Source organism: Hippoglossus stenolepis, chromosome 14 (assembly GCF_022539355.2).
Source record: "Hippoglossus stenolepis isolate QCI-W04-F060 chromosome 14, HSTE1.2, whole genome shotgun sequence".
NCBI classification, from domain to species: domain Eukaryota; kingdom Metazoa; phylum Chordata; class Actinopteri; order Pleuronectiformes; family Pleuronectidae; genus Hippoglossus; species Hippoglossus stenolepis.
This window is the reverse complement of record NC_061496.1, coordinates 1,403,068-1,423,523: the sequence shown is the minus strand read 5'-3', so window position 1 is coordinate 1,423,523 and position 20,456 is coordinate 1,403,068. Positions and strand designations below refer to the sequence as shown.

At 44.7% G+C, this 20,456-nt stretch overlaps 1 protein-coding gene across 6 annotated transcripts in view; it reads right to left on the bottom strand.

Annotated features, from left to right (window-relative positions):
* Nucleotides 1-20,456, bottom strand: part of mast2 (microtubule associated serine/threonine kinase 2) — a 112,853-nt gene that overhangs the window by 47,204 nt on the left and 45,193 nt on the right. Inside the window, exon 1 of one of the 6 annotated variants that reach the window (XM_035175907.2) lies at nt 18,247-19,792. The exons of 4 other annotated variants lie outside the window; for them this stretch is intronic. In XM_035175907.2, the coding sequence (XP_035031798.2) occupies nt 18,247-18,285 (39 nt within the window). In that variant the 5' untranslated portion in view covers nt 18,286-19,792. Of the gene's footprint in view, nt 1-18,246; nt 19,793-20,456 lie in introns of those variants that run through there. One more of the 6 variants, XM_035175910.2, reaches the window with a different exon arrangement.

Genomic DNA, 20,456 nt, shown 5'->3' with positions numbered 1-20,456 from the left:
TGAGACGGACGTGAACTCAGCGTCTGAACTCTGAATTCAAACAGACGTCGTCAGACAACGATCCGTGTATGAAAACATGATGTTTCTTTGTGCCCCGAAGCTGCACCTCCTACAAGCCGCCACAGAGGGGCAGTGGAGCGTCACTGATCATCATGAGCTTCTCCTCAACACTGAGCACGGTGATTTACAGACTCATTAATTAACAGAAGCTAAAGACTAATGAGAAGAAACCAACACTTTTCACATTCAATGTGTGAACCAGCTTTTCAGGGAACTTTAAACTGCTTTTATTCTGAAATCCCCCCCCCCGGGCTCTGACAGGTAAACAGACCACCGACATTACAACCTGCCTGGAGAGCCCCATCTGGCCAATAGTACTAATCAGTGTGTGCGAGTGTGTGTGTCTGTCTGTGCGTGTCTGTGAGTGTGTGTGTAGGTAAGGTGGGTGGATGCTGAAACCTTCTGTTGCCAGGATCCCAAAGTAGGTCAACAGCTGGTTTTACTTTGAAAAACATCGTTAACACCTTCATCAGTGTCCATCAGAGAGAACACACACACAAAAACACACAAACACACAAACCCACCCACACACACACACTTTCTGCCATGAACCCCTCACTGTATCTGTGTAGTGTCACAGAGTTGTGTTCGTCTGCAGTTGAACCAACAGTAAAGACGACTTCTTTCAGAACTCAAAGACTTGGTCACACATGATGGATCATAAAGGTTCATGTAGTTAGATGTGTATGAACACACTTTATGACTCTGCTTCCAAACATGATTTGATCTGACACACACACACAGTGCGTTGGTGCGGGTGTGGGGGGGGGGGGGCTGTGTCATCAGTCTCTTCCTATCCATCAGTGCAGATATTGTAACTTCATTAGTTATTTGATGATATCAGAACAGGCTGAGACGTTGTGATTGACAGCTGCGACTGACAGCTGATTGGTGGAGCACCTGATGTCTCGTCAGGAGCTCGACACCATGAACGATCGCTGCTCAGACTCCAAAACACTTTGAGAGACGTTTGAGCTTCATTTGTGAACAACAGGAGGAAGTGAAGACGCGTCGTCCATCTTTATTCTCAGTGAATCACAGGTGGTTAACTTTTCAAAAGTCCACACACACGTGATTTATTAAAACGTGTTTGATTCCAAACTTTCCTCAGAAATGTTTCCTGTTTCTTAACTGAGATGTTTGATTTTCACCGGCTCTTGATTCATATTTAGTTTTTGTTTGTCTAAACTCTTCAAGAATATAAGTTAAATGGGATTTTAAGTGTTATTAACAAGGTCAATGGGTTTAGTGGAAACTATTAAGAGCTCTTTTTGTTTCCTGGGGGTAAATCTTTACAGATTCTATAAGAAAGATAATAAAGTTGACTATTTAAAGTAAAAAAATTTAAAAATCTAAATAATAAACTGACAGAAACGAACAAACAGAAAAACAGTGCAGTTCATCCAGTGAGAAGACAAATCAACAGGCTCTTTAAACTGTCTCCTGATCTTCACCACTCTCACCAACCTCTTAACCTTTGACCTATGACCTGTCCCCCCCCCTCTCTCCCCCTCAGGGTGACTCACCCGTCTGCCTGTCTGTCAGAAACAGAGAGAACTGAGAGGAGGTCTGTCAGTGTGTTTAAGCACTTTATGCTCTTATCATCTATTCGCCCACACACACTCATCTGACTCTTTATTACATTACACTGTGTGTGTGTGTGTGTGTGTGTGTGTGTGTGTGTGTGTGTGTGTGTGTGTGTGTGTGTGTGTGTGTGTGTTGCAGCTGTGATCTGAGTCCTCAGGGAGGATGTTCACCCCACAGCCACCCTGCAAAAATAACCCAAGAGGGGGAGAAAAATAAAATAGCAATGGCTAATAAACCCCCCCCCACACACACACACACGTTAAACAAGCCAAACAGGCACAAAGCTACGAGCTATGATGAAATTATCCGTGGTGGCGTGAGGAGCAGAACACGGAGCCTGAAGCCTGGAGCGCTGCGCTCTCGATGGAAGACAGAGGTAGATAATACGCTTTATGGCGGAGAGAGAGGGAGGGTAATGTAATTAGAGAGACGGAGTGAGAGAGGAGAGGGTGAGTGGATGAAGACGAAGAGTTAACAGCTCAGAGTCGAACCTGAGAAGACGTGATGTGAGGCTGAGGCAGCTCCAGCTGCGACGTGAACCTGAGTTGGTGTGAGAGCAGGTTTCTCAGTTGGTTCCTTCTAAGAACCGGTTGTTAGAGAACCACCACAGAACCACATCACAGACGTCACTGTCGTCCCAGCAACACCAGAGCTACCGTCAACAACAACAATGGACCGACCACATCCTCCAAACACTTGAGGACATTTACATTTTAAAAAGTTGGTTTTGTTGGTCACAAGATTCTAAACCCGAGAGCCTGAGGTACAGAGCTTCTACATCCACTGTAAATAAAGATGGATGACGCAGCTCCACTTCCAGAAATTCAGCTAAAACATCCCCGATACCATCGATGTGCCGATGTCTGTGCAGGAGTGTTTCTAGATCATCTTTGAGAAACAAGTATTTAGTCTACTTTGATTGTTTTAGTTTGTTCCATGTCCCAACTGCTAACACGGAGGTACTGCAGCCAGCCACCAGGGGGTGATAGAGATACGTTGGCTACATTTTCAGGAGCCGTCATGTCCACTCACGTCTTTTTTATTTCTTTATGTCCCAATTTAAAATGCTCAAGAAAACAACGTTGTGTTATTTAAGAACCAGAGCTCATCAACACATTAGATTGTGTCTCAGCTCCTTGTGTTTCCTGGAGAACGGATCCAGAGCCTTGGATTAAAACTTCGGATGAAACAGAAACCTGAGAAACGTCTAATAGCACACAGATCATTATTCAATCATTATTTAATATAATATAATATTTACTATTCATATTTTTCCTGTTTGATTACAAATTAAAAACCATAGTTTAGGAGGATTGTAACATGTTTACCATAGACCTTCAGCCGAGAGCGCCGTGCGCGTCGTGTTCCTCTGAGTGTGAGTGTAAAGCGTCTATATGTAAAGTGTGTGCGTCGGGTGTATTTAGCTGTTGCACCCAGGGGCCCGATCATAATAACATGTTTTAGTTGAGCTAAAAACACGCAATTAACGGGAGGACGCAGGGAAGCCGAGCTCCACCGGAGACAATTACAGCTGCAGCAGCCGGCAGCAGGAATTCATTATCAACACTGTGAATATTGATGAGAGAACGGTGATAACAAAGAGACTCCACGATGACACACACACACACACACACACACACACACACACACACACACACACACACACACACACACACAAGACGCAGGGCAGAGCCTGCAGAGACTCACACTAATGAACACTGATGCTTAGTGTGTAAACTGCAGGAACACGTGAACCGAGCAGAGTCTCAAACATGTCACTGCTGCTTTGCTCTAATTTAAATCACGAGAAAAGTGAATCAACTTTCTGATGACAGTGATCACTCTGAATCTAATCAGCTCCGGATGATAAACACATCTGGTTCGAGCTCAGAAACCTGAACCACGAGGACCGAAATTCCCACAAACAGCAGCTCAACCGGGGAGAATTTCATTTTTAGAAAAGGTTAAAGACTTGAGATGTTGAAGGAATCTGATGTATTAACTCAGTGGTGCAGAACAGAGCAGCAGCTTAATGTCCACGATAACCAGATTAAACCAGTGAATTAAATATGACGGAAAAAATAAAGTCCTGGCGGTTTTATAATAAATGCTGATCTGTTACTTTAATTAGCTTCTCGGTTTATGCAACATCCAGTTTGATGTGTTATTTAAATATGTATGACAGAAGAATTAAATCTTGTATCAAAAGGTTAAACACTATATTCTTCGTGATATGTGAAAACATAGACAGTAAATGAAGATGGACGCCACGAGTCCACCTCCTCCCACTATCCAGAAATGGAGCTAAGATCCTGGAGGGAGTCATCAAACTGTGTTAAGTGTTTTACACGAAGAGACAAGACAGAGATTTAAAAATACCTGGATGTTGGTTTGATACCAAGAGAGAAATGAACAGTTGCCACAGGGACACAAGACCTAACCTGCAACATGGAGCTTTAATGTCGTACTTAATCTGCTGCGGAGCAACAGTCAGTGAAATTACTAATGATACTTTCTGCAGATGATTGAAATCAAACATCTGAGAGTGATTATGCTCATGAAGCAGCTACATGACTTGTAAGAAGAAACATCTGCGCAGGAAATGTTCCGTGTCAACGACAGAAGCTGAACCAAGATAAAAAACAAACTGGCGAGGAGAAGCAAGTTCAGCGACGAGTGTGAAACATGGAGGATGTGTTAAGTTTCAATCAAAGTTCACATCTGATAGAAAATGAAAAAACACGTCAGAGAACTTAACTTCTGAAAGTAAAATTAAAGATTTGCCTCCAATATGAGACACAATTTAATTTCTGGGTGTTAAAGATATGACAGTTCAATTCAAAATACAAAATATAGATGTTTATTCCACCTTCATGGCGAAGAGACCTCTGATCTAAACCATTAGCAGCAACATGATGAACAGCACCAATCGTTCCAGAGATCGTCGTGAGCAGCAACATAAAGACGCGTTAAGTGAATGAGCTAATTGTCTGCTGGCGTTTCTGTGGACACGAGCGGCGTCCTAATGAAAGCTCCTCTGGCGTTTAACGGGCGCCACGAGAGACGCCGAGGCACAGAGAGAGGACCACTGGGACCAGTAAGGCTCTAATGGAGTGTGTGTGTGTGGTTAATGGTGCACAACATGGGTGAGTGTGTGTGTCTGTGTCCCAGTATAACACACTTTACCATCACAGACACATTTCACCTGGGCCACACACTGACACATTAACACAACTAATCTCCATTAGAGAGTGTGTGTGTGTGTGTGTGTGTGTGTGTGTGTGTGTGTGTGTGTGTGTGTGTGTGTGTGTCTCACTGGGGGACGACATCCATTAGTTTTTCTTTTAATCTTCTAAATGAGCAGATATAACTCTTCTCCCTCTAATGCCACTAACAGACAATTATTGTGTTCACTCAGTGGAATATGTTTGTGTGTCACAGTCTAAGTGAAGGAAGAAGACCAGTCATAATGAATATTATATATATATATAATCTATTAATGTGTAATATTAAAGATGACGTCTTATAATTCAAACTGAAGGAAGATGTGTTGTTTCAGAGCTAAAGCCACTGAAACCTTCACTACATGAACACTGACCAGAGGAAAACACATTTGATTTTATTTTAATAAAGACAATGAAGTGATTTAAAGAAATATAATATCTTACAAATTTTAATTCTTGATCCACTTAAAGTGATCAAACTTAATGGAAGCTGCTTTCTGTTGCTCTTCTTGGCAACTTTCAGGTTTTCGGGCTGTAATTTATAAATAAATCTAAGAAAAAACTGAATTACAACTTTATAAAAGCTGATTTTATTAGAAACCATCATCTCAACAACAGCTTTGTGGCAAATCAGAAACTTCTGAGTCCGTTTATGTAAGTTCAGATGAGTGTTGGTTTACAAGCTGCTCACTGCTGCATTGTTTTTATAGAAATGTCTCTATATCTATTGTTTCTACACATTTGCACTCACACACTCACTCACTTCCTGTGCACTGCAGGACATCTTACATGCAGCTGTGGGGTCTATCAAACACACAAACGGATTTCTAGAAGTGGACAATTATCCAGACAGCGTGTCGGTGCCTGTCCCCTCCAACGCACAGAAACCTGCTAATTAGCTTCAGCTACGAGCAACACACACAGACACACACAGACACACACACACACACACACAGCAGCTAAAAGACAGTAATCTGGCCTCATCAGTTTGTCCATCATGAGCTCCAGTAGGACGACACTTCCTCCAGCGAGATGCTAACGCTGCTATCAGCGTCGCCAGAGAAAACACTAATCCTAATTGGAATTTACTCATTCAAATGAAAAACTGCGACGCATCTATGAAAAGGTTTTATCTGCAGATAGTACAGTCAGGGAGCGGCTGTGTGTGTGTGTGTGTGTGTGTGTGTGTGTGTGTGTGTGTGTGTGTGTGTGTGTGTGTGTGATTGGCAGGTGGATTTGAAACAAGCTAAGCTACAACAATTAAAACAAAGAGCTGTCTGGTGTCTGTTTCAACCTGCTGAGCTGAACTGACAGAGGGGACTGTGTATTCAGATTGTGTGTGTGTGTGTGTGTGTGTGTGTGTGTGTGTGCGTGCGTGCGTGCGTGCGCATGTGAGACAAAAAGATGCACAATATTTCAAAGTCTATCAATATCCATTAACCAATCAATTAAGGTCGTGTGATACAACCCGTGTGATTTGGTTCTGAAGCCTGGAGTTTGACATGCGGTCAGGCGCCATCTTGGTTTCCTGAAACCAGAAGTAACTAAAGCACGTTAGCGAGTAAAGCATTGTGGGTAAAACTCTCCAGATCAAAATTTAAATGTCACAGAGGACGTTTGTGAGAACGAAGCGACAGTCGCTGCAGGGAGTGAAAATTAGAGCAGGTGAATTTAATAAAAATGAAAATGACTAATAAGACGACTTGATTAGATGGTTCAGCCTGGAGGCGGAGTCAGTCCTGCAGAGTGGCTGAAGCCCCGAGCCGCGGCGTCGTGTTAACACCGACTGGCTCTCACGGCCTGATGGGATTTTTTCCTGAGTGACAGAGGTGGGGACCCCCTCCCCTCCTCCTCCCATACACCAACATGTGTGCTCAGGCGCAGGCGGCTGTTTTCATACAACACCAAAGAGAGGGTTTTAAAAAGAGGTGAAGCTGCCGTCGTGACGAGTGTGACCCAGATACAGACGTCTCTGCTCTAATGAAGCCATGAAGTCAGGAGTGTTACAGAAACAGACTGATCTATACGTATGGAGAAGAATCAAGTCGTTTTCTCTTCATCCCTCTGGACTGCCCCCCCCTCGCTCCTGCACTAAGTTTCTTATCAGACGAGCTGCACCGCTCCGCCTGTCAACTTCATTCAGCCCAAAACTGCTTCAATTTGCACCTTTCTGCTAAAGTGTGTGTGTGTGTGTGTGTGTGTGTGTGTGTGTGTGTGTGTGTGTGTTCTAACAGAGACAATACGAGCTGCTTCTCTCCCGCTGAGAGGATTCACACCAACATCGACCCAAACATGAAGAAACCCAAACGACCTCACAGTGAGAGCTGCAGCGAATCACAGTTCTTCTCTCCGTCACTTCACCTGAGGTGTAACTACCGTCTCCAGGTTCATCACAGCATGTACCAGCAAAGGTCTCACTAGCATCAGAGTTTATATTCTATCAAAATGCTAAAAAATCAACCGACAACAACTGATTTGAACGCAAAGGAAACAAATTAGAAACACAGCTGTGACATGTCAAGCAGTTGTCTAAGGTGCCTTGCTCAAGAGCAGGAAGAGAATCAATCCCTGCTCATAATTCTTTCATCGGCCTCTGATATTTGGACCATTAGTCTTTTAGCGACTGTATATTAAGAGTCATAACATCTGGATCACCCCCTGGTGGCTGGCTGCAGTAAGGTCATAGACCGTCCTCCATGTTAGCAGATGGGACATGGACAAGGTCGGTAGTTCTTATCAAACTGATGATATAAAAAGAGGCTGACGACGTCATGATTGACAGCTGAGACCGACTATCTTCAGATTGCTGCTTCATTCTGGAGAGTTGGAGATAAGTGGAGAATCGATGTCCATCTTTAGAACCAGTCCAAGTTTCAACCCAACTTCTACTTTACAAATACAAAGTTTGAACAGTGAGAGATGGAAGAGGAAAAAATGATGTGGAAATACTGAAGCCAGAAAAAAACAAAATCAAAGGATCACAATCACATTAGATTCTATCTCTTAGTAATGAGATTAATCAGACTGGAGGAGAACAAGGGTGAGCGGAGGAGGAGGAGGAGGAGGAGGAGGAGGAGGAGGAGGAAGACTCATAATTAGATGGCGGGAGGAGAGTGAAAAAGAGGGAGGAAACGAGACAAAGGAGTTTGATCGACAGTTAAAGAGGGAGGTGGTTCCCTGGAGGGGAAGCGGCGAGGAGAACGAGTGACATGCGATCCGTGTGGATGCGAGCGCTCTTTCATTCTCTCGCCCTCGCCCTCTCCTCCCCCTCTGCGCTCCTCGGCGTTCGAGCTGATCTGCTCACTGCGGGTGAGGGTTCAGTGACGGGTGGGTAGCCTCGAAAATTACAGATGAGGGGGGAAGATAAAAGAGAGCGGGAGAATGTGGGTTGGAGGAGGAGCGAGCGTCGCTCCTCACTCCAGAGGAGAGCGGGCGGCCACCGAGGACTTGAGTAATTATCATCATCACTTTGACAAAACGCTCTGATTTTAGTTCTCATTTTAATCAGGGCAGTTCGCTCACATATGGGAGTCGAAATCCAATTAACATGTTCTCTGGTTGCTCCGGAGGAGACGGGACTCCAGCTGGCTCTCGGCCATTTGATGTCTCCCCGAGCTTCTCGAGGCGACCCGCTCAGCCACCGTGACGTCGCCGTGCTCGCGAGCAGAGGAGACGATCTCTGCAGGGAAACTGAGGAAAGTCTGCGGCCGAGATTATTCCACTTCAAGGGAAACAACACGATACGTTGAGCTTTTCAGTGAAGGTCAACTTTGTCAAATTTGTGCCGTTTATCACATCAAGTGTGTCGACAGTTTTGACCTTTGAGGGAACAGAGAACTATGAAGACTCCAAAGTGGAGAAAGTTACTGGATCAACAAACTGTGTCCAACCAGGACTTATAAAAATGTTCTTATGTAAAATAACCAGAGGCCCGTTACATTATATACAGTATTACAGTATAGGTAAATCTATCATTTATGTAAGTTGAATGTGACTGCACATTTAAATTCACATTCTCAGTTTCTGTTCGTCCAGACTAAAACACAAACCCAGAGTTTTCAAACTAAAACAAGACGTAAAACTAAATTGTATTCATGTGGATGGAGTTTTCATGCTGCGTTAATTGAATTTAAGTACAAGGGTTAATAATCTGAGATATTAAGATGAGCTGTAAATCCTCTGTGGAGCTGCAGAGCTGCTCAATGAGCATAACATTACATCAGAGGATATTTCATACATCGTTAATATTTAAAATATGGATTAGTGAAGGTTTCACTGTGACTTGTTCCAAATGTGATGAATAAGAAAATGTAAATGTTCGGGGAAAAAGCAGAAGTAGATTTATATTTGTAAAGAAATGACGAAGATGCAGCCGGTGCAAACATCAAGGTTTGAATCAAACCATCAAAAAGGGTTTTATGTTTCTGCCTCATATCAAATCAATAAATAACAAGCTGCTCTCAAACAAACAGACGGGTTTATGTTTGTTGTTGTTGACTAGAAAGAGAAAAGACAGAGACCAGAGGCAAAAGAAGCCCTGTGTGTGTGTGTGTGTGTGTGTGTGTGTGCCTGTGTGTAGTCTAGACATTCAATTTCACACTCTTTGAAGTTTGCTGCCCGCTGGCCTAATGCAGCCGTGTGGATGAACTCGACATGAAGAGACAACAAGGAGGAGGAGGAGGAGGGATGTTACATTTTTCCTTTTACATCTTTTATCATATGAGAATTGAGGGGGGGTGTTGTGGGGTTGGTGGGGGGGGATCTCTTGTGTGATATGAGCTGGCTGCATGGTGGGGAGTCAGGATCCTGGTTTGTGTACAGTGTGTGTATGTTTATGTAGATCCAGCCGCCTGTATGTATGTATGTGTATATATATATATATATATTTTTTTTAAATATTCATTACACGTATAACATATTGTTTCTTGACTGCGTCTTTTTTAACTTTTGCACACTTTGATATTTCAATATGAATAATTTGGAAGTGCTCTACTTCTATGTCCTAGTACTTCTATCATGTTATATTATTTCAGTGATTCCAACAGAAGCAATCACAAATATCAAAGTGCGTCCGACTCTGTAAAACCCGCTGAGGAGCGGATGTGAAGCTGTGGTGTCGGGTCACTCTGCGCCGCTCGTGCTCTTTTCAGGGGATGAGCTCATACTATTCTCTGTGGTCGCCGTGGCTACCGGATGAGCTCATAGCTTGTTTCTAATTGGCTGATCCAGACTGCTGGCGGGAGAGCGACATTCAAGATGAGAGTGACTTAAACAAAAGAGAGAAAGGGAAGAAGAAAAGCAGCAGCGGGAAGAGAGAGATGAAGAGAAAGTGAGTGAAGAGTTTGTAGATGAGGGACAGAAAACAAACAAGTGAACCTCTGTTCCCACTCTCCTTCTCTCTGCTCATTCCTTCACTCCATCCCTCTCTTCTTTCTAGAACAAACAACAAGCAGCCAGCAGCCAAAGTCCAGCTAAACTCTCTGAGCCGTGTTTAACCTGCTGAGGCTGAACGAGGCTTTTCAGGATCTGCAACATCTAAACCAGCTCTGACCTCGAGAGGAGACGGATTCATCGAACCTCAGAAAACCTCCAGACAGTTTCAGCTCTGACTCCAGGGATCGGTGTCCTCTGAGGTTACAGATGAGCCAACACGGAGCACTTGATCCCAAATGTTTTACTGGATAAGATAAGGACAACTAATCATCTCTTTATTTTATTACCGGTTCATCTCTGGAATGTTCTGCTCAATTTGTTATTTGGTAAATAGAAATTTAAGTTGATTAAAAATAACAAATCTTCACATTTAAGAAGCAGCAGCTCGAGGCCGACGCGTGTTTGGCTTCACAAACGACAATTAATTGATTGTTTCAATTCGATTTGAACTGATTTCTTTTTACCACTGAAGAAGTTCTTAGAAACACAGCTTCCCTGTACGATTTACTGTCAGTCAGACCTTTAAGTGAATATCTTGTTAAATCAGTTCTGTGTCGTCCCGTCTGGCAGTGACGTTTGTTAAAGGTCTAACGGAGCGGCCCTGTCTTCAGGTGTGTGTGTGTGATGCTGAAGAGGACGGATGACTGTTGACCTCATTCAGACACCGTGTTCTCGTTCTGTCCGTCTGACTCAGTTTATCGCTGCTTACGGCCGACTCCGTGTCCTCTATGTGTCAGAGGGGGGGACGTCCAAGTCTCACACAGGAGGAGGAGCTGGAGTTTGTCAGTTCTGCAGTGGAGGTTTATGTGTGGACGTCTCGGGGACAAGTCTGATGTGGACTCAGATCTGCTGCAGTGAAGCCTGTTGTGTGTATTTCTGTCTGTTCAGGCTTCACTGCAGCAGATCTGGAAGGAAGACGAGGATCAACAGCAGCAAGGCCGTTAAATAAAGACACAACACGGAGATACAACAATGGATCTAACAAAGACACAAACCTCCAACCATTCCCCCAGCCACCCCCACACACACACTAACAGCAGCCCTCTGTGCGGTGCCACGGCTCTTGTATGAATCCTGAATCCACCGTCAGTGGAGAAGAAAGACACGTCTGGAGATGTTTACACTGAGAAACTTCCAGATCAGATATGTAAGTCAGGAAATGTCCCCCCCCCACGAGCTGCTGATGTCGTTCCAGCTGCATCATTCACCACAATCTTTCATCCTGATTGGCCACAAACACTGGCTGCTCTCACATCCCCCGAGACGGAGCCGGGGTGCATCTGCTGAGCTCACTCAATGCACCATGGGTAATTAATTACCAGATTTGTGGTGCATTCCTAAGCAGAGACGTTAAATAAACAACTGTGGGAAGATAAACTTCGGGGGAACAAACTTTTCAAGAAGGTGAAATTGAAAGTATAATTATATTATTTACGTTCAGGCTATGAAATTACGCCCATCAATCAAAAGGACCCAACATGCCTGAAACTAAACAAAGTACTGGATCAAAACGCTGCATGATGACAGAACAGTCATTTACCAAAATAAAATGCATCTATTTCACCCTTTAATGCAGCGCAGTCGGATCAGTTCATCTGAAATAAAGAACGCACCGGCTAACGCCAGTCAACCGTGTTGTGGTTTATAGAAACCATCCGTCACAGTCAGACTGGCCCTCGGCATCACTGAGAGAAACCCCTTCTGTGTCCAGTTAAAACATCCACAAGGTTTTTACTGTCCTATGCAGGCAAACAGGATTCAGCATAATTGCTTCCACTGTTCACGTTGATGCGACGACCATAAGCTGGGACTAGAGGGTCCAGACGTCTTCTGGAGTTCATCACATTGTATAAATTCTGCTGTGGACAGATCCGTGTTGTTGTTTACAGATCATCCACGCCGGCGTCTTTGTGACCAACTGTGCACTTTGTCACGTACAGAGGAATCAAATATTCAGTGAAAACACTGTTTTGGTATCAACACCCGAACATCATATCAGTGTGAAGGCTGAAGAGGCTCGAAAACAATCAATACAAAAACACATTTAAGTTTTCAGTGAGACGAGCTTCACAAACAAAGCAGAGCCGTCTCATTTCTTTTCTCAGCGAGGTTATTGTGGGTGACAACAATAAGTCGAATGTGCATCACGCTCACTCTCTTCATTCTCCTGAACCTCGCTGGTAGGAGGGCGGCCGGCTTGCCACCCTCTGGGCTTTTGCTTTTATCATGTCGAGAGATGTCTGCCCGCAGGAGGACAGATAAAAGGGAGACTGAAGGGGAAGGGGGGGCGGAGGAGAGGAGAGGAGGAGGAGGGTGAGGAGAAACAGAAGATGAAGGTTGTGCAGGGAGGGGTCTGAGGGTTAAACTGACAAAAGAAGCTAAGAGAATGACAATACTGTGCATCAGCATTTTAATAAACAGTTTTTGATGGTGTCAGCGGGGGTTAAAATCTCTTGCTGCTACGGATACATTCTTGTGATCAATTATTGATTGACAAACGAGACGCGGGATGAAATGACTTTTCCATTAACAGCCCTGAACCGCCGCAGCCGTAGCGGTGGATTTTCATGGCTGGTGAGAAGCAGCAGCTGCAGATTTCAGCAGAGCAGTGAAACCATGTCTCAAGTTATTGCTCCACTTAATAGGAGCAGGATATCGATTCACCGCAGAGGGAAAAATCAACAACCGGAGGGAACAAGATGTTTCTCTACTTCTTGTTGCTGAAAATCTTTCCTCTGCCAGATATTCAGTGAAGGAAAGTAACTGTGACTCGCTCCTCTCCTGATTTCATACGATCGTATCTAAGTATTGAGATTTCATATCACGATTTATTGCGATTTTTGTTGACACTTTAACACCAAACGTGAAAATGATGAATCACTTCTAGAGACTCTGTTCATCATGAGTCATATTTCCAACAACGACGCACATGTCAGTCAGTCTCTGAGTTTTACTCAGATAAACTTTGCATCAACCTGTTGACTCTGTTTGAATCAGTCATTGGATTAACACGGAAGAGGTCAGAGGTCAGGGGTCATGGGCGGATACAGAAATCTTCTACAGTGAATAGAGTTAAAAAAATACAATTACAATAAAGTTATACAGTTCTGTAATGTTTAAGTTTTAAGTACTGTTGTAATGAAGTTAAATAAATACTGTTGTGATAGTTAAATAAAGTCCAGTCACAGTAAAGTTGAATATTGCCATCTATAAAGTTAAGTATAGCGCAGTTGTAATAAAGGTACATAAACCTCTGTTAAAATTAATTTATATGTAATTCTGTTGGAATAAACTAATGAACTACTGTTACAGTTTAAAATAAAGTTAAATAGAGTTCTCTAAGTTAAATAGAGTTAAATAAATTACTAACCCTTTTATGATAATTAAATAGTCTTCAAATAAAGTTAAAACAGTTCTTTTACAATCAGCTGATCTAAGTTGCTTTCTAATTGAATGAATCAAACCAGAATCTCTGGTGCTTTTATTCTGTAACATCCAGAATGGAAGTTTCAGGTCAGCTGACGGTCGACAGTTAGCGAAAGGTTTTCCTGAGCCTGTCAGCCCTGAGCTGTGATTGGATGAAGAGCTGCGTGCTGGAGGCACATGTTCAGTAAATCACTCCACATGTGCTAAGTCTTACCTGGAACTCTGAGACCGTCTCATTGGTCTCCTTGATGATGTTTAACCTCAACCCGTACCAGCTGACCGACCGCCTGCAGGCCAGAGACCTGCTGTCCCTGCCAGCGTCTTCATCAGCCTGCAGCACCCGCGGACACGCCATCGCCAGCACAGCACACAGAGCAGCTCGCTGAGGACTGAGTCCGCTCTCAGGGAACCGGGCACTTTAACACTCCTTAATCCATAAAGACGATTTGCTTGTTGCTTTTAATTGGCCGGATTCTGCCGTCAATTAGCCTGATCTGTGTTTTCTCTCTCTCTCTCTCTGTGGGTTTGTTAAATTCCTCGACCCATTTTACTCTGACACCGTTTCTCTGCTGTAAAACAGAATTAAAGCCTGAGCTGCTGAGATTTCACAAAGAGCTGCGAGTAGAAGGAGGTTTCAGGGTTAAAGCAGAAATATATCCTGGGTACTTCAGGGTTTGTCAAGGAAGGAAGGAAGGAGGGATGGAGGAGGGAAAGAAGAGAATCTCTCCATCATCCAGAATCTCCTTAAGAGCAAGAGGCTCAGGAATCCTGCCTGTATTCATGAAATCATCCTCATCAGACATGTGACGTCACCTCAGGGAGGAACTGTCTCTAGAACCCAACAGTTCAGGAGGAAGCAGACGTGTGTCGGGGCTCAGACGAGCTGATGTCAGCACAGGAGCTCGGTAAAGATTCTGGATCTAATACGGAGTCAGGAACAGAGCAGCTTTTGTTTCAGAGAAAGAAAACGCCTGCTGCTGTCGGAGCTGTGAATGGCAGAGCTAATCCTGCTTCTCACATAACAGCAGGACACACACACACACAGACAGACACACACACAAAGACACACACACACACACACACACGTTCTGAGGGATGTGGACTTATTTTACAAGAACTGATTCCTCATCATTGTGTTGGTGTGAAACCGTGAAGTGTTACAGTTTCTCCATTAGCACCTGCATTCACATGTGTTCTGGTAATCAGATTACACAGTGTGATACTCTGATACTTGACCTCACACAGTTCAGGTGTAAATGCACCGGAGACAGATGGAGGACGGATTGAGATCGTCCAGGTGGTCAGAGAAGCGTCGAGGACACGTTGAAGTGTCAGTGTAGTTGTGTTGTAAATCCACATGCAACAAATACATGGGCAGAAATAAAGCAGCAGCTGTGCAGCCAGAATCATGAAACACACAAAGCTGTCCTCAACTATGGACATTACACAAGACGAGTCCCATTGAAAAGCAACACAGCTCCACAGACGGCTGCCATCTTCCTCTATTCTTCTTCTTTTGTCTGGTGGTTGCTTCTACAAACGAGCAGGATGCGACCAATCAGTGTGGACACTGGAGACATGTCGAGTTCTAGTTTTAAATCTAAAACTATCTCCAGATGAGCTCGTCCGATAACACGTCACATGACCATTCACGTACACTGGTACTGTGGCGTAAACAGGAAGTCGATGTTTACTCTGCAGCCGATTGCTCATACGATACGACTTCAAATCAATCTCATGATTATTTCAAACCTTGATTATGATTAATGAACGATCGCAACCTGGAGTTTTCAAACTAAAATCGAGCTTTGTGTTTGTTTTAAAACTAAAATGTATTAATGTGGATTTAAACTGGTTTCAGTCATGATGCAGTCATTTGTTTGTTCCTTCACGTTTCCTTTCTAACCCCCACAACCAGGAATAGAAACAACAGAGCCCCCCCCCCCCCTCCTCCTACACTCCAGTAGAATGACACAGAGACTATTTGCAGCCACTATCAGTTTGACTCTTTGACCCTGAACACATTAGATCTTAACTGTCTCTAACTGACGGGGTCGAGTGGAGGCGTTCAGCTCTATGTTTGGTCTTTAAACATGACGCCGCCTTGTGTCCTCCGTCCTCGTCCGTCCATCAGAGCAGGCTGATGGACTGGTGACCTCTGACCTCAGGCTATGTGCTATCTGACCGGGAGGCTAATAAGAGCCTGTGTGACCCCCGAAGGTTTCAAGGACAGACGCTGCTTTAGTGCTTTGTCACAGTGAGGATGATGTTTTGTTCAATATGTTTATACATCTGTCATTTAGAAATAAAGCCAATGATTTATTACTTATCGAACCACTAATTAATAAATAATGTGGATTCCAGTTGTGACATTAGACACAACTTGTCGATTCAAAAAGCTTCTACAGATATTTACCAGAGTCCAGAAGATGTTGACTGACCATTGGGTCAAAGTTTCCACTTGAACACCAGAAACACAGAAATCCAGTTCCTGCTCCCTGGAGAATGAAGTCTTGTGATTTGAATGACATCACGATCTTCCCTCTAACCCTCGGGACGGAGGTCAACCTTTTACCTTTGTTTAACAATAAGCAGGATGTGGTTTGTTGGGTCTGGGATGAACTCGATAGCCTCTAACAGGCTGAGTTTCAGGCTCTTATTCGTGTTTTTAATCCTTCCAGCCGGCTGCGTTGGGCATGCAGCCACTAAAAGAGATTTACAGCTACAAAACGTGCCAGAGGACGTCCACTCCCAGCAAACACAGACACGCTGAGCCCAGACAGAACCGCTGTGTGCACACAAACAAATGAGCAGTTGTCATCAGTGTCTCAGTTTGTCTACTCAGCAAAGGGATCATTCAGGGACTAACAGAAACACACAACACCCACACTAAACTCTGTGTTTCAGTTATGGTGATAATGTTATTCTTGGTTCTAGTTTCAGAGACACAACAGAACCATGGCTCAGTCTGATCCAGACCCAGAACACCTCTTCTGGTCTGAGGAACCTTTCACACCTGATGTTCAGGTTCAGACTGAACCGAAGAGCCTGAAGCTCTGAAGCCAACCAGGTGTGAACGAGTCCTTGAGTTCACCTCTGGGCCGATTTGACTATATTTAACTCTCTGTTGGTCACATAACAAGGAGCAGTGATGCCTCTGCTGTTGCCCTGGTGATTCCACTTCCATTAAGGATTGCTTTGAGTACATTACTGTAAAAGCCAGATGTCTCACTTTTTATGAGCTAAACTGACGTCATTGTTTTCGTTAATGCATTAAAAAGCTGGGAGTGGAGTGTTTGTTATATTTACTGTGAAAGCAGTAGCATGATTCTCACTGTAAACTAAGGAGAATAAAACCTGGGACAGAACAGGTGCAGGAATCTAAACTTGAGCTCAGCAGATACAGCTCGTCTCTTCCCCCCCCCCCGCTGTCCCCACTCGAGGTGCACTTCCTCAAAGCTATTTAAACCCCGAACACAGCTGAGGCAGAGCACAGTGTTTCACCGTCGCATCTCCTGATTCCTCCTGGCGGCCTTGGATTGAGAGGGAAGGAGCAACGGCTGAAAAATGGTCTCAATCATACATGTCTCTCTACACACCCACTCTCCAGGGCGGATCGGGGGGGGGACGAGCGTTTGCTGACTCGACATCACTGAGGCCGATCCATCTATAAACCTGAAGCCCTGAGAGCATGAAGCTGGGATGACAGCATCTGATGTGTATGTGCAGCAGCGAGGAAATGAGGACATTCGATAAATGTACTGCTGGGGTTTTTCTTTTCATATTTAAAAAAGGGCCAGTTTTAGATTTCATACGCAGCTGAAGTTGTGGACATATAAATATCCCTGTTCATCAGAAATAGAAACTTTATATAATATAGCATTATTTTTGTTCTATACGAAATTGGCTTTTTAGGGAATTAAAACTAACAGTAGGATAATCTATGATCTGGAAACATTTAGGTGATGAGACTTATCTCTACAGTGCATCTCACCCTGTTTATAGAAAATATCACAACGTATCCTGGTCAAATGTTCCTGTAAAATATGACCTGTGCTCTAAAGCTTCATGGAAACAACTGCTTCAACCAGATGTGGAGCAGAACTCTGCAGGTTGTATTTGAATGAGTTGTATTTTTCACACGGTGACAGGTTGTTCTTCTTCTTCTGTGTTTTAAAATGTGACGAATTGCTGTTGTTCACTGGGCTGTGGCGTCATTTACTGACCACCACTGGAGAGAAACACTATACGTGTGTGTGTGTGTGTGTGTGTGTGTGTGTGTGTGTGTGTGTGTGTCTCCTTCCTGATAGCTGGAAATGTGATACGGCCAATGACTGCATGTCTTCGACTGCGTGACTGAACAATGACAGAAATCTAAGTAAGAAGAATCTCAGAGCATCTCCTCCTTTAACCCTTCCCCGAGTCAGTCTCAGATTCTCAGGGTGTGACCTCTGACCTCTGACCTCTGACCCCTGCAAACAGCAGAGGAATCTGAGCTCAACAAACAGATTCTTACCTGGAGTCCTCTGCGCCTCAAAATACTCGAGTCGTCCATGATTCAGCGCCAGTGGATTTTTTAGCTTTTTGGTTTTTGGTTAACAAAGCTACAAAGTTCAGGCACTTTCCAGGAAGTCCGACCACGTGGAGGAAGTTACATCACAGCCTCCTCGCTCTTCCTTTGTCGATCAACTGATGCCAACAACTCAACGCACTGTTTGAAAGAGTGTCCTCTTCTATTAGGAATCCTCTCTGATCGTTTTCCAGGTCTATAACAAGCTCTGTCGTGTTGTTTCTTTGACAAATCTTCACGTGAGACTCGGGCTGAATAAACCTGGTTTGGTTCTTTGAAGATGATTCAAACTCCTGAAGGTTCAGAGAGAAGAAGAGAATCTGTGTCAAGTCAGTTTCTTACTGAGGTGGATAAAAACAGAGAATCCCAGGCTTCAGGGAGATTCCTTCAACAGACGTTCAGAGACAAACACAGGGATGGAAAAACTAAGAGTGGTGCAGTCTCCTGTCTTCTCTTCCTTTATCTGGTGTGATTCCAGCCCGGTGCAGAGGAAGGTGTGGTCTGGATGTGGAGATCATCTTCTCCCGTGCGTCCTGGTTGGAGCACGTGTCGATCCTGAGCTCAGCCTCTGTTTGGCTGCTGCTCCGTTCAGCGCTGGACACACCCCTCCACCTCCCTCTCGTACAGAGCTCCACTCCACCGCTCGCCTCCTCATTCGTTTCTCTATCACGCTGTTCTCCGTCCGCCTCCCACCCTCAAGGCACTAGTCCAGAGCAGACTCTGCTCCCTCCATTATTCAAGGGCGGCTCGCAGCAGAACTTAATGATGACAATGGGGCCTCGGGGGATGGAGGGTGGGAGGGAAGGCACCAGCTTGCTGCCCTCTGGCTTAATTAGAGTCAAGATGTAAGAAGGTCCCGAGATCGCTGCAAAAACACATGGAGGGAGCCGGCGTCAAGAATCTCTCTCTACAGGGTGGCGGACAGATGGTGTGTGTCTGTCTGTGTGTGTGTTGTCTACTGAGTTTAGAAAAAGGCCTCTCGGTAACTTTCTCTAGAAAAGAGGACAACACGGCCTAGGCGTGAAGCTGCTGGACTCACCGGGCGACACCGAGAGTTGCCTGAACACAAGAGGCCGTTTGTTTGCTAGCAGCGGTCCACTGAGCGAGGAGGCACCTCGCATCCATCTCCATGCCAACCAGCCGGTTCCATGTGGTTCAGGACAGCTGGAGCTCAGGGACTCCCACGCACACACTCGTCCACACACCATGCGACTCGATCATCTCTTCATCTCCACTCTCCTCTCCTGCATCTCTCCGTCTGCGGCATGTCCTCCAAACAGGCTGCAGGACGGAGGAGGTCTGGCTCCGCTGAGAGGGACGAATCAGGAGCAGGAACGAGGGAGGACGGACGAGAGAAGAGACCGTTTCCCTCCCTCCGAGAGAAGAGCACACTCTTTCTTTCCTCTTCTCCTTTCTCCTGCTCTTCCAATCTCTCCGTCTCTTCTGTTGTTGCTTTCTTTTCTCTGATGTGTCAGTATGTTCACATGCTCCAACTCCTCCCCTCCTCTTTCATCACACGCTCCCCCTCTTGCTCTACCCTCCCTCTCTCTCTGTGGAGGTGGCCAATCAGGCGCAAGCAGGAGACAGAGACTTCGCTCACGATGAATGGAGTGGAGGACGAGTGCCCGCCTCCTCCCTGCCTTCACTCCTGCGCACAGCCTCGCTCACGCTAATCAAAACAAGAGGGTGTGTTCACAGTACACACACACACACACACACACACACGCACACACACACACACACACACACACAGTTTAGATTAATTAACCATGAGAGCGATGATCAGAGGCTTTGGATCATTACTTATTCAAACTGATGAATTCAAACACAGGCTGGTTCCATCTACTGGAGAACGGACTCACAAACATTTCACTCAGAGGTTGACATGTTATCACCAAACCAACTGGTCTGGGCTCAGTTGTCTCCTGATGAAGTCCATGACGTTTGGAGACACATTTCGGTTCATACCAGTCGTGTTGAATGGGACATGGAGACAACTCACGTTCTTCATCACCAAAACGAGGAGAGCATGTATTTATGAATCTGGATGTTGTGCACAACGTCATTTTGGATCAGGAAACTGCGATGGATATTTACTTAATTCATATGTATCCTACTAAACATGAACTGATACTGAGAGTTACCGTTAATGGAAA